The sequence below is a fragment of the Vollenhovia emeryi genome, unplaced genomic scaffold (genome assembly GCF_000949405.1).
Source record: "Vollenhovia emeryi isolate VEMERY1.0 unplaced genomic scaffold, V.emery_V1.0 DF939135.1, whole genome shotgun sequence".
Classification (NCBI taxonomy): domain Eukaryota; kingdom Metazoa; phylum Arthropoda; class Insecta; order Hymenoptera; family Formicidae; genus Vollenhovia; species Vollenhovia emeryi.
This window is the reverse complement of record NW_011967231.1, coordinates 438,283-452,762: the sequence shown is the minus strand read 5'-3', so window position 1 is coordinate 452,762 and position 14,480 is coordinate 438,283. Positions and strand designations below refer to the sequence as shown.

Sequence of the window (14,480 nt, the reverse complement as noted above, 5' to 3'; positions counted from 1 at the left end):
TACAACGCGTTATCACAAAGTTGAAAAGGGGAGATTAAGATGAGGCAAATGGTGAACATTTGGTTTTTATTTCCGTCTTGACGCGTGTATATTTGTATATTTGCTATGCGGATTAAACCGCTTGCGTGGCGTTATGCAAATTGCGTACAAGGAACCCCGATTCGCAACGGTGAGGCAAAAGTGATGATTCGTTATACTTATAGGATGTAGAATGTATGATGCGTATCGCGCGTAACGGCACGCAGTATCGCGGCGAGCTCGAAAATTGCCCGGCCGTGATTGCAGTTTCGAAACTGCTCGATTTCTTTCCCGAGATTGGCCCGAAGCTGCTGCTGCTGCTACTGCATTCGGTGCATTCGCCCGAGGCCTCTCTCTCTCTCACTCCCTCCCTTTGTCCCGAGATGCTAACATGAGATTTCCGTTTCCACGATACGCAATAATGGACAGTAAGTCGAGGCCTTTTCAGGTTCCCGCGCTTGACGCAAAAGCGGCAACCGAATTTGATGAAAAAGCCTTTCGCAACATTGGAAGGGGCTTCTCATTTCTTCCCCTCTCTCTCTCTCTCTATCTCGCTCGCGATTTTCTCTAAATTTCACGATTTACGAAACAAACTCCTAACAAGTTAGTGAGAAACAAGTAATTCCACGCTTAACAAGTCGTTGCGCAACTCTTGTATTATATGTACACTGTCTGAGCACGGGTCGTTTGATCTGAAACGGCAAAAGTTGTTTAATCCCAGGAGCATTTTCCTCCATTAGACGCTGGGCATTCAACGTGACATAATGTCACGATAATAACATAACGAGATTAATAATGCGACGAGAATGGCATCGAGAATGTCTAACGAGCCGGGTTAATGTTAACGTTTCCGTTGGCTGTTGCAGGCAACAACCGCGAGCGGATACTTCGAGGTGCAGATCCTCTCGCTGACGAACAACAGGGGCACCCTGGTGGACGGTAGATGTTGCGGCGGGGGAGGCGGGGGCGGAAAAGGAGACTTCCCGCCCTGCACGACGCCCTGCTCGACGGCCTTCTGGCTCTGCCTCAAGGAGTACCAGTCGAACGTCACCGCCATCGGCTCCTGTAGCTTCGGCAACGTATCTAGTCACGCCCTCGGCCCGAACACTTTCACCCTCACCGACCCCGTCACTCTGCAACTTCACTTCACTTTCCGATGGACGGTGAGTTACTTGCCGACAGCCCGCGCCTGAACTTGTGTTTTCTTAAGCGTCAATTATTTTCACCTCGCGTGGTGCGATAAATAGTACAGTTTCGCCGTTGAAAAGGTCCGGCGAACGTGTTCTACGCTTAATCTACTATGAATACCAATCTCATTTATTCGACGTTCGCTGATGTTGTTTATTTAATGTCGGCGCTGCCGAAGGCGACGAGTCGGACAAACGCGTTTAATGCTAAATGCGCGCGGAGAGGATCGAGAAAAGGCGACTCGGAGAAGCCGAAACGCGCGCGGCGGCGCTCACCTAATATCCGTGAGAACGCGAACGTCGGCTGAAAATCCCAACCGGTCGCCGTTACACCGCGCGCGCCACGAGGAGACGGGGCTTAATTCGATGTCCCGCGATTAATGACGCCGTGCGGCGTACGCATACGGGGCCGTAATTCTGTTTGGTCACCGGCACAATGACGTCGCGCCGAAAGACGGACGACGGGCGAGAGGATGAAGTCGTAACGAGGGGACGACACATTCGGGCTTACGAATCGGCCGCCACCGGCATCATTTATCATCGACGCCGTGACACGACGCCGATGGAGAACGGCGGCGTCTCATTAGCGACGCCGCCCCCCCGGGGGCCGACAATGCGTATGTGTGTGTACGCGTGCGCGTGGATATACCCGTAAAGGTACAAGGTGAAACATTGCGCGTACAACCAATTTTCGGGGCAAATTGTTCAATGGTTCATTGCCGCATTCAACCGCAAGATTTGCAGTTTGAAGGTTTGGGACGAATTTCTGATTGGTCACGTGTGCGCATCCACGGGAATGTTAAGACCTGCGTCCACGATGCTAGAACTTGGTCCAAGTTCTAGTTTTGAGAAATGCTTTACCAATCAACTTGCAGATATTTCATAAAAGATGCAGGTTGATTGGCTACGCATTTCTCGGAACTAGAACACGGACCGAGTTCTAGTATCGTGAACACAAGCCTTTAAGCCTTGTGTCTACGATTCAGGAACTGTGTCCAAATTCTAGTCTCGAGAAATATGTAGTCAATCAACTTGCAGCCTTTCCATAAAAGATGCAGGTTGATTGGCTACACATTTCTCGAAACTAGAGCTTGGACCAAGTCCTAGTTTTGAGAAATATTTAGTCAATCAACTTGCAGCTTTTCCATAAAAGATGCAGGTTGATTGGCCGCACCTTTCTCGGAACCAGAGCTTGGACCGAGTTCCGGCAACGTGGACACAGGTCTTTTACACCTGGTATTCTCACATGATGGATATACCAATGTTTTCTTTTCTCCGTTCGAGCTGCCATTCGCGAAACCGCCGAAAGCCGCGGCCGAGCTGGCGCGAACCGCGGCGAGAACGGCGGCGCCACTCTTTCGCAACGCGCGGGGCTAACGACCAGCGAGCGAGCGAGCGAGAGATCGGCGCGCTTACGGCTCGCGTTATATCGCCGGTCGGATGAGTCGCGAATTTCTAGCCCCGATTTCCTTTGTCCGCACGGCGAGGCGAGGAGGCGCGAGAAGAGAGCCATCGAATCCGCGCGAGGGATTTCCGGTCCGCTGGTCTCCCATCCGCGCGAGTCGTTGCGTAGAATTCCAGTTTGGTTCCAGTCGCTTGGCAACTCCTCGCCGTCGCGTCGGCTCCTCCGTCCCTCCCGCTGCGTTCCTCCTTCTCGCCGCGCGCACCCCGGCCAACTCTCTCGCGGCGAAATTTTTACCATCGTTCACCCACGTTGAATTTGCCTTGCCGCTTTTCCTGCGGTTGCGAGTCAGTTCGACCGTGAACAGCCGGCGGTTTTACATACGAATTTTGTAACACATTGTAAAATCGCAAATCTTCCGTAAGGTTTCGCGCCAATCGTCACTCTCCTTCCTTACATTTTTCGCCTTTTTTAATACGAGGTAGGGGAGAGTTACCTAATCGTACCTCATTAATATTTCATCTTATTACTTAATATAAGCAACATTTAATATCAACAATATGAAATCAAGGAGAAATAAGTAATTATAGACAAAACATTAATATATGATACATTTTATTTCGTGAATGCTAACAACATTTTAAACATTCAGGTACAACTGATGTTAAGTTAAACATGAAATAATAGATGCCTGAAACATCAAACCACAATTTCCAACCCAGAAAAAAAGCTCGTTTGAAATTGAACCTTACTAGACTTTTATTTAATTGCAAAGAAATAATCACCTTACCTCGACCAACATTTTATTTGATTGAGACTGGAATTTCTAAGAGAATTGACGTCTACCTCTCCAAATCTAGCAAATGTTTCAGTAGAAGTGAATAGAAATTTAGTAGATTCAAGAAATGACTTCAACGTATCTCATTTGTTTAGCCTGACCAGTCCTTTTTTTCTGGGTGTACATAATTGTCTCGTATTTAAAAGGCAATGAAGAGGAATGACGCGACTTGGATGCTAAAAGTGGCGCTTTATCTATCGAAACAGTTCTGGCGGACGGTTATCGCGCGGTGCGCCAGCCAAGTCCCTCTCGGGAGCCGGGAGAGTCGTCTTGTCTGTACCCAATTAGTAGCGCACCACCTACGACCAGACCGCCGTCGTCGTCTAAACGTAATTACGGCATAATGTACGAGCGATTTCGAGGATGCCCAAACAGTCCTCTTGAGAGACGCTGGAGTGCGCAGGCAGGCGTGCCCTCGCGAGCCGGGTACGCTCGCAGGACCGTCGAAAGTGCCTCCTTCAGACGACGATGGGTTCGGGTGGGTGCCTTGACGGGTCCTGAAGGGTACCGCGTTCCGAAAAAAGAAAACGCACCCGTGTACCTACCCACACGCGTCCGCGAGTCGCCGTGAGTTGTTTGAAGAGCGCCAGGTCTTTCTGTTTGTATATTTCATAACTCGCTCGGGGGTTATCCTCCGCCGAGAGGAGCCATCGCGCGACAAAGGGCACTACGAGGCCCCGTTTTCTCCTGTTTCTCCTCTCTTGCCGAAGAACCGCCGCCGCGCAGGGCGTAAACCCTCAAATTGCTCCCCTCTCCGTGAAGTGTGTACAATATTTCTCCGCCCGCCTTCGATCGTTTAGCGCTTCGCCGGTCTAATTCAATTATGCCGTTGCCGCGCAATAGAGTGGGGAAAAAAAATATATATATATGGAGGGCACACAGGTGCGCGGGAATGTGGGCATGTTTGCGCGCAGCGAAATACGAGGTAAGGGGCTGGCAGGGAACGAGAGATAAAAGCCCGGATGCCTCGGTATCTCCCCGGCGTGTTCGCGTCGTGAAGCGCAATAGCCGTAGAACGGTTTTCATGTGGTACCCACCGTGGAAAACGGTAAACCGCCTGACTTTCATCGTCCTTCCGCGGATAATGTCGTCATTATCGTCTCCGCTGATTGAATACGGTATATATAATCTCGTCCTCTCGACCAGCGCCGAGACACGAGTGAGCGGCGGGCGCTCTCGCGCGCAGGCTACCGAATGCCACCTGCGCTTAGCGAGGCCGGCTCGAGAGAGTACCCGAGAGAGGTCCCCCCCTCTTGCCAATATAAATCCTATAATTCTCATCTCCGAACGAGCCGCCGGTGCCTCGATCGCGCCTCGCCAAGATTTGCAATCCAAGCTTATCGCTCGTTTCTCGCACGAAATCGGAAAATGTGTAATTGGAAAACGATTTCACCGCTTTGCGCGAATAACCGGCCGCGCGTACGTGCGAATTCCAGGTTCACGTACGTACGAAGTCTCATTGCGATGAACTAATTGGATCGTTGAATCCAATGCACAGGGGGGGAAACATACGAGAGCGTTAGACGCGTTACCGACGGTCCCAGATAGCGGTGTAACTTTCGATAAGTTACATACGCGGATATCGCCGGCAATCGCGAGGGTTTTCTAATAGCGACCTAGTTTACGCGAACGTGATGCGGTCGCGATATACCAACGTCAAACATTGTAATCGTCGTCGTCGTCGCCGTCGACTTTCCCTGCTTCCAATTTCAATATCCAGTGTAAAGAATACTGGGCTGGGATAAGCATCTCTCTCCTATCTTCGGCAGCCGCATAATAGCGCGGGAAGACCGGCGAGATGAGAGTATACGGCCGAGCTTTTGCACAATCCGCCTCGGAGCTGCATGCATCTTCGGCCCAAGTGTGCTCCGTGTCTCCTTTCTCCGACCACGCATCTCCTCGTGACTCGATCTCTCTCTCTCTCTCTCTCTCCCTCCCTCTCCCTCTCTCACAGTTTTTCTCTCTCTTCTCCGCATCCTTACACAAATCATCCTCCCATCTCTTCCCCTTATCCCCTTATTCGTTCTCGATAATTTCTCCTTGTCGCTCGATCGTTGCCAATGCGACTCTATGAACTCGACCGTACGATTCACATGCGACGGTGCGCGTATACAGGGTGAGTTTTTTATCTTGAGACAACGAAAAATCTCGAGAACTGCACATCAAATCAAAAAAAGTTTCAGACAAAAGTTGTATGGTTTCGAGGGGGCCATAAGTACCATTAGTTTGACCTTGAAGAATTATTTGAAGGTCACATAAAGGTCACACCAATTTTTTTAAACGGCATCCCCCACTTTTTATTACATATTCTTGTAGCTAACCTTGAGAGCTTTCCAAAACGCTATAATAAAGTATTTTTTTATTAAGAACTTTTTGAGTTATTAAGGTTTGAAAGTTCCAATATTTTGACGTAAATTACAAAGTATCTTGTAAAATATTCATTTTTTTATCATCTTACCTTAATACTTTTTTGAACAGAATAATGATACAAATCAACTGGTGTAAAGAAAACAATTTTGTAACAAGCAATAAAAAAATTTTTTTTATTGCTTGTTACCCTGTGTACTGTCCGCGCGTTTGGTAAGCACCGGCACGCACGACCGGGCCGGTGTGCCGCTGAATGCACCGGGACCGTGTACGGACCCGCGCGTACAATGTCCCCAATCTGGGCGCCACCATGAATGGTGGAACACGACGAGACGCCGCTGGATCCACGTGGACGCCGCAGAATTGGTGTCCCTTTGAAAATAACGCGCGGCCAAATCGCTGAGATAGTCGTGCGATTGTTTTCTCGTGGTTTCAGCTATAACGCAGGCTAATTGACGTGGCTGGACAGCCGATCGTATACTTAATTCCCAAACTACGGAAAGTCCCGACCGAAATAGAGATTTCAATTATGGAAATTGCCTCTTGAGCCCCGGCACCGGGGCGTACAGTTACGCGAGACACAAAAGAGAAAGAGCCTCCTCCGGATTGAATTGGAAACCGTGTCCGTGGCGCGTTTAATCTCCTTTCCCCGGGCACGTGATTAATTCCGACAATCGTAGTTTCGATAATGGACGTATAATGATAAACGATGCTCGGCCGAGCGGCATTCATCACGTAAGAGGCGGCGGTCGGCAGCGGCGAGCGGTGGGGAACCGTGCGGGGAACGAAAATGAAGGAGCCCGCTCGAAGACGCGTCGCGGAACGCCACGGGGATCGAGCGACGTGAGTCAGGGCCCCAACAGGTGTACATCCGCGTCTCGAAAACGAGCCCCGCGGCCCTTGTAAGCGTTTTCCATTCCCGCCGACATTGCCCTTTCAACCTGTACCGCGTGTTCCAAAACTACGAGCGCAATTTGCAATCGATTCTCCATCCCGCTCTCCATTCCGAGTTGCGATCTAAAGTACAGAGGAAAGTCACCTATTGTGAGGCAGGCTCCTAATACGAGACAGCGGGGTTTCTGCTAAACTAATAGGCATTGTCTGTTGGTTCCACCGTGCATTGCCCTTGGTGTGAGATCTATTTAGTGGGAAATTCATTGTTAAATTGTGTAATCGTCGCAAAGGAAGATTGTGACTGATTTTGGATGTTGAAAGCCTGCTGTCTCGTATTAGAAGCCTATCTCATAATAGAGGACTTTTCTGTATATCCGCAAACTCACCCCTCATTGCCTCGGAAACACATAATTTTTTTCACCTTACGCAAATAAATCTTGAAGTTATTAACTTTTCTCAGTTAAAATCTAAGCTGTAATTTCTGAAAAGTTGTCTCTCGTATTGAACACGCGATTCTCTTCAAGTTGACGCAAGTAAATATTGAAATTATTAATTTTCGTAATAGCGAGAGCCGAGAGCAGTCGTACTATAAGTTGTTAAACGTAATAATATAATGACAATGATCTCTTCTTTATAAGGAGCCAACTTTCCGCGTCTCTTTTATTTCGCTTTAACGCTGCTCGCAGAATCGCCGGCTGCAACCGCCGGTCGCACCGCTGGTGCACTTAATAGCGTCATGAATAAAGTGCGCTAAGCCCGCGAGCGGCACCTACGGTTGTTCAAATATATTAGCGCCGTTAATACGCGACGTTAACGCGAATAATGAATAACGCTCGCGGGATTTACATCGCGCGGCCGTTGCGGCGTCGCGCATCCCTGCGCCGTCGCCGAGCCTTTTTTTCTAATCGCACGTAAATTGCACCATTTCGAATGCGGAAGCGCGAGCGATTTGTCAAAACTTCCGCGCAAACCGGTCTTCGGAGGGGGAGAGGCCGGCGATCCGAAATTGCTCTCTTTGCGCCGATCGCCCGCGGGGGTTACAATCATGGCCAGCCGCGTCGAGATTTACGTTCGCGCGAATTAAAGATTTCCTGATTGCCGGCTCCCGACCGATCGGCTCTCGGCGCTGACGATTTCTCTCTAACGAAAATCAGCGATCGCAGCGGCGCGACACACAATCGCGTATACGCGGCGCTCCCACGGACACGCCGGTATTAATCTTAATTCCATTATCGTAACGGCCGCGCCGCCGATATAATGGCCTGTACGATTTGTCATCGATTGTTGAGCGAGATATTTCCTCTGCCTGCACATTGTCTCATCGTTATATTAGACTTATTTTTTCACGATAGGTAAATGTGACTATGCGGAGGGAATGTTCTCTTAAAATTTATCCTGAAAATCGTGTAATCTTGGGTTGCCGTTTCAAAGAATTGTATGAGTTTTTTTTTCAAATTTCACCATACATTCTACTGGTAATTAAAGTTACTGTTAGTATACATTTTACTAGTAGAATGTGCTCGTACACTGAAAAAAAATCCGATAGATTCAACCAGCCGTCTGTTAAAAAATGGACGAATCAGAATTCCTTGAGGATTTACTATGAAAGATATTTCATAACCTGAAGTTTGCTAGACTTCACTACACATCTGGTAAATCCTAAAGAACTTCTGATTCGTCCATTTTCTAACAGACGACTGGTTGAATCTATCAGATTTTTTTTCAGTGTACAGTTCTTCAAAATGCCGCGCTGTCCCACGATTACACGACTTTCAGGCCAAATTTTAAGAGAAATCCTTTCCGTGCACTTTCTCGTGGATTGCCTTCTGAAAATAATAATCGGCGATTGGTAGAGATCGCAAGATAGGAAGAAAAGGTAACTCGATTAATCAAATCGAGGGGGGAAACCGCTGACCAAAATCTTGTACACCAATGCCCACTAATGCCCGGTGGGCATTACCTTATCTTATTATGTTATCATTTTGTTTTCATAAAAATGCCCAGTAATGCCGCAAACCTGTACACCACAATGCCCTCAGCGGTTCACCCCTCGGGCAAATGCTGAATAATTTAATAAATGTCAATGCTAATAATTAAAAACTGAATAAGAGATTGGAATTAATTTAGGGATTGAGCTTGGGAATTGATTGTATAAATTGGCACAAAGTATGATTAACAATTGAAAAGTTGAGTTGAAAAAGCCGTGAAAGATGGGGGACCTGACGTTAAGCGGAAATGATGAGAACAAGATGCGAGATAGGAGCCTTTGTGAATTAATTACAGAGCCACGCGAGAAATAGTTAAGTAGTTAAGCTCTGCGTTAGAGAAGAACGAAGGAGACGAGGAGCGTCCGACAGTCGCGGTGTGTGTGTGTTTTTTTTTAATCACGCGGACGATTTCCTCTCCGAGAGTAGTGGCTCCCGGGCGGATCAACGGGTTGCCCATTGAAGCGGGATTCATCGCGCGGCGCGAGTTCGCCGGGAACGCATAAATTGCACGTTCTTAATGCGGAAGCGCGGCCGATTTGTCGAAACTTCCGCGCGCGCGAACCGGTCCCTCCTTGTTCTCTCGCCGCTCCGAAATTGCTCCCTTTACGCGATCGCCCCGGGAGGATCGCAATCATGGGCGTTTTGCCCTCCTCTCCCTCGCGAGGCTTACATTCGACCGCGTTTATGTTATTGTACACGCATCCGCACGCACGTGACGGCGCGGTGGGTGGACGTGCGCAAACACAGGCAGGTGCGGCATGCAACGGCGTGTTACACGAGAGACGGGAGGGAGCGGTAGGGCGACAAGGGTGGGCGGCAGGAAAAAATGTCGCCGCGCTTTTTTGCCACTCGCGGGCGATGCTTCTTCGCTACGGAGTGTCTCCGCGTCCACGGGGGGCTCCGGCGAGCCTGGCGGAGGAAACGGCGAGGGCCTCGGGGTCCTCTCCTTTGGGCCGGTCGTGTGTGAACCCGCTGCGCGAAGCGCATACCAAACTCGTCCCTCTCTCTTTTTCTCTGTCCTTGCTCTCTCCCTGTTCCTCCTTTCCCTCGAAAGGCTGTCGAGACCGTCCGTACGAACCACTGGCAGCGCGGCAGTGTCTCTCCGATTCGCAGTGTTTCCCCTCGGAGTACCCTCGATACGTCATTTCTACGAACTCGCGGAGGGTACCGCGCACAACGCGACGTAACCCAGGTATACAGATGCAAAAGGTTTAGGCCCGGTCTACAATGGGTTGTTAGTCGTTAGTCGAAAGTCAGAACTATATGTCGATCCTTTTTCTTCCACCCAGAAAGGAAAAGGATCGATATACAGGGTGTGTCCTAATACCCGTATGTCCCGTAGATGGTAGATAGACCGGGGCAAACTGGATAGAAAAGTCCTATACCATTTTGCAAAATTCGCAATAGTTATCGAGAAATAAATTTTAATGTCTGAGCGAATGAGAGCGTAGAAGGCGGCAGGCCGGACTCGGCAGGCAACGGTGGGGCATCATCTAATAGCGAGAGGTGGGGCGGCGCGCCGAAAAAAAGTTGTCACGCAGCGAGCGGCGAGCTTTTTTGACAACTTTTTTTGCCCCACCGTTGCCTGCCAAGTCCGGCCTGCCGCCTTCTACGCTCTCATTCGCTCAGACATTAAAATTAATTTCTCAATAACTACTGCGAATTTTGCAAAATGGTGTAGGACCTTTCTATTCAGTTTGCCCCGGTCTATCTGCCATCTACGGGACATACGGGTATTAGGACACACCCTGTATAGTTCCGACTTCTGACTAACGACTAACAACTCATTGTAGACCAGGCCTTAATGGCCCGATGCGTCCCCGTCGTTTCTAAATCATTTATTTCCCGATGGAAATCGATCTCGCGAGGCCCGTTTCGGCCGCGTTGATCTCGAGCTTTACCTCTGATGAGGAGAAAAAAAGAAACGCGATAGAAAACGCATCATGTTACGTTGCTCCGAGTCGTGCCACGCTCGACGACGCAGGGCACACTCGTGGAATAACGTGAACGCGCTCGGGACAGTCGGGGCGAGGTATTTAATGCGAGGCGCATAGCGCGCGTATCCCAGACTCGCGTTATATTATGCAGGTAACGCACCACTACCAGCACTACCCAGCACGATCATCAGCATATCGCCATCCGCGGCGTTTCCACTTTGGTTCCTCCAAGCGGGAAGAAGGCGCGCCGTGCACTTGGCCTTGTGCCCTCGCGGGTAGTGGACGCCTCTCCTCTACGAGCAGCTCTTCGTCCACGAAGACGACGACAACGACGGGATCTCCTCTCCCTCCTGTCGTCTCCTCCTTCCCCTGCTCCTCTTCTCCTCTCTCTCTCTGTCTCTTCCTCACCCCTCGGCCCTACCTTCCGCGCCGCTTCGCTCTTCCTCTCATTCTCAACCCTACCCTCTCGCTCGAAGAGTCTTTCTGCAGTTCTGGGTACACCGCGAGATTTATTAGCCATCCGGCTAATTGGGAAGCGAGGACGGCCGCCGGGATTACAGAACGGAGATTTCCGTCGCCAAAGGGAATGTGCTACCGAGGGGGAGAAAGAGAGAGAGAGACGACGCGCGACCGGACGGTGCACTGAACGGAATCTCTGGCGAACGAACCAGAATCGCCGGCCGCAGGAGCGCCCGTTGCGTTCCTCGGCGTCGCCACGTTTTTCAATTACGGCGCGATGACGCTCTTATCCACCGCGTGTTCCGGCTCGGTCAATTAGCGAGATTGATTCTCCGCTAGGAGTCGAACACGTACGTGATTATCCTCCCGACCATTTTCTCGATAGGACAATCTGCGTTGCGCGATACTTGATAGAATAATATTAAGGAAACGGCGGGCGGCGGCGGCAGCAAAGATACGTCTTTCTATTCTGAATTGGTGAAAATATTCCTTCGCTTTCCCGAGGACGCCTCGCGAAGCTTTGCCGTCCAACCTGGCGGAGATCGCGCTTCCGGTAGCACCGCGTTACCGCGGCCGACTGTAAATCCCGTCAGAACGGGGGAGACGCGATCGCCAGCCGACACACGCGTGAGAACACTCCGCGCGTCGCGTCGCGAAATCTAACGTGGCGGCCGCGACGGAGGGAGGCGATCGCATGGGAAATCGGAGGGTACCCTCTCCGGCGTACCCTCGTTCGATCGCACGCCGTTGTCTTTCGTATGCGTCCTCACGTACAGCTCGTTCGATCTTTTCCGCGAAACCTAAGACACGTCGCCTGACATAGAGAGAGGAGACTCGGCGCACTCTATTCGGCGTACGTAAGTACCTATCTACCCGCTTGTCTGCCAGCCCGCGAGCCTTTACCAACGAGCGCACACACGAGCGCGTGTATGCGCGCGTACGTAAGTCATAGGCCCGATAGACTGACGGACGAGGTAGGCAGGCAGGCAAACGGCCAGATAGCCTCGCAGCGGGATCCTACGGGCTTCACGTGTCCGCTCGCTTCCTCCGATCTCTTTAGACTCGCCTCGAATCGCCCGCGCCGCCGCGCGATGCTCTAATACGCCGGACATGCAGATTGCACGAATTCCGGGCCGACCCGACCGCCGCGGCGCGCCGGCGAGGGTCCGACTCGAGAGGCACAGGCGCGAACAAAATCCCTGCGCCTAGAAAAAGCTTCGTTTCGAGTGAAGCAAATTTCTTGGAATTTTGACCTTGCCAGGCTTTTTTTAATTAAAAAAAATGATTTTCTTGTCTTGATCAAAATTTTATTTGATCGAGACCGGAATCTCGAAGAGAAAATTCATATCTGTTTCTTCAAATCTTTTATTTCAGGCGAAGGTATGTAGTATTTAAAATATAAACAAATGATTTGTTTGGACCATTTCAAGTATCTAATGTGTTTGGATGCAACAAAATTTATTAAATCCAAAGAGATCGTTTTCTCTGTGCAAATACCGTTTTTTTCCCCCGCAACGTTCTAAAAAACTTGGCGTCAACTGCCAACGTGGAGTCGACCGTGGTCTCACGGGAAATTAATTAATTGGCCGTTACATGGAAATAGACGTGCATCGACTTCTCCGAGAATACCGTTCGGCTTGATTAATTTCCTACGCCTACGCGGGCTGGTCGATGCGGCGATTCCTTCCACGTCCCTCGAAAAGACAGCGGAATCGTGCCGGCAATTTCCAATATCGAGGGGTTCCGTTCCGTCGACACCGTGGGCCGCGATGTTCGTCTCTGCCTTTCAATTTTTTTCCCCGCGTATTTTCTGAAAAAGAGGAAAAGCTATACCGAGCGCATTCCCCGCGGCATGGTCGCGACAAATCCCCGGCTCTCGCGATGCCCCCGTGTATTTCGGCGTGTTTACGCGCTCCGACACGCATTCAAATAATGGTTTATGCGCGTACTTGGCGTCGCACAATTTGAGAAACAGGATAATTCATGTTACGTACTGGACAAGCACGGAATACGAGATGACGCATGCGGCCGCGGAGCCAGCACGTATGCACATCCCACGCTCCTCTTTCTTCCGCATTATATTTATTATATTTTCTTAAGGTCGGAGATAGTCGCGCACGGTAAAATTGATAATCGCCGGTTTTAATTGAATATACTTGGATCGCGTTGACTTCTCAGTCATTGATGATTTATTGTGCCGTTATATTTGCTGAACGGTCTCAATCTCGGGGGAAAAAAAAGAAACGAGTCGCTGGATTCTCGACATTAAAAAGTACAAAGGGTGTAGGCTGCGAGAGTCAAACGCGGTTGTTTGCGCGTGTGGATATAATTATTCAAATAAAATTCTAGACTACAACGGTCTAGTCACGGTCTCAATCTCGTACCCGTGAATTCTTACTCGCGTGCGTTTCCCCGCGGTAGATTCGCTCATCGGCTGCCGAGTTTAGATCACCGGCCGCAAGTTGCATCCTCAGAGGTGCATCCGCCTGACTGATCGGTTGGCTTTCAGTTTCCCTCTCGGTATTTAACGGTGAAAGGGGAAATTCGTCAGGTAACGCCCGCGTGATTACGAAGCTGCGAGCGGAGCAGCGATACGCCCACGCGAATTCCTAGATCCACGCTCGTGCCCGTCTCGGCGGCTCTTGGCTCTCCTCTCTGGGCGCATCTCGCGCGTGTTCGTTCCTTTGTTTTAGGACCGCTCGCATGGTAATTCCGAGCAGGTACGGCGAGGATTTAAAGTTCATTTTGCATAATGGGAACCGAACAGTCGGGAACGGAAAAGTCGTGCTCTTAAGGGGATGCTGGAGTGATTCTGCACTTTTGCACCTTTTTAACCTAAAAACTGTCAGTTTGCGGAAACATTTGTGTAATATACAAATTAAATGGCTTACGTGTACAGATCAAAAGCAGCTTGCTATTCCGGCCAAATGAAAGAACAATATGGCATCACTGAAACTAAGTTTGTAAGTCTAATAAAAAATAATAGTGAGCAACACACATACTACATGTACTGTATGTATGTGTTGCTCACTATTATTTTTTATTAGACTTACAAACTTAGTTTCAGTGATGTCATATTGTTCTTTAACTTAGCCGGAATAGCAAGCTGCTTTCGATCATCTGTACACGTGCCATTTAATTTGTGTATTACACAAATCTTTCCACGAAACAGACAGTTTTAAGTGCAAAAGGTGCGAAAGTGCAGAATCACTCCAGCATCCCCTTAATCCGCGGTTGTTACTCCCAAGTCCTTCCAAAGGATCTCCGTGCGGAGCAAACTTTTTTTTCCCTCGAAAATTCGAACGAATAATTTCATTCGCGCGTGTCAATCGTTTGCAGGACAACGCGAAAGTTATGTATGTGTGCGTATATACCTTAAGGTGATGCTGG

General features: G+C 49.7%; 1 protein-coding gene across 1 annotated transcript in view; it reads left to right on the top strand.

Moving 5' to 3' along the window:
* Positions 1 to 14,480, top strand: part of LOC105567700 (protein jagged-1) — a 58,322-nt gene that overhangs the window by 21,522 nt on the left and 22,320 nt on the right. Inside the window, exon 2 of the mRNA XM_012022772.1 lies at positions 885 to 1,181. Coding sequence (XP_011878162.1) covers positions 885 to 1,181 — 297 coding nt within the window. The remainder of the gene's footprint in view (positions 1 to 884; positions 1,182 to 14,480) is intronic.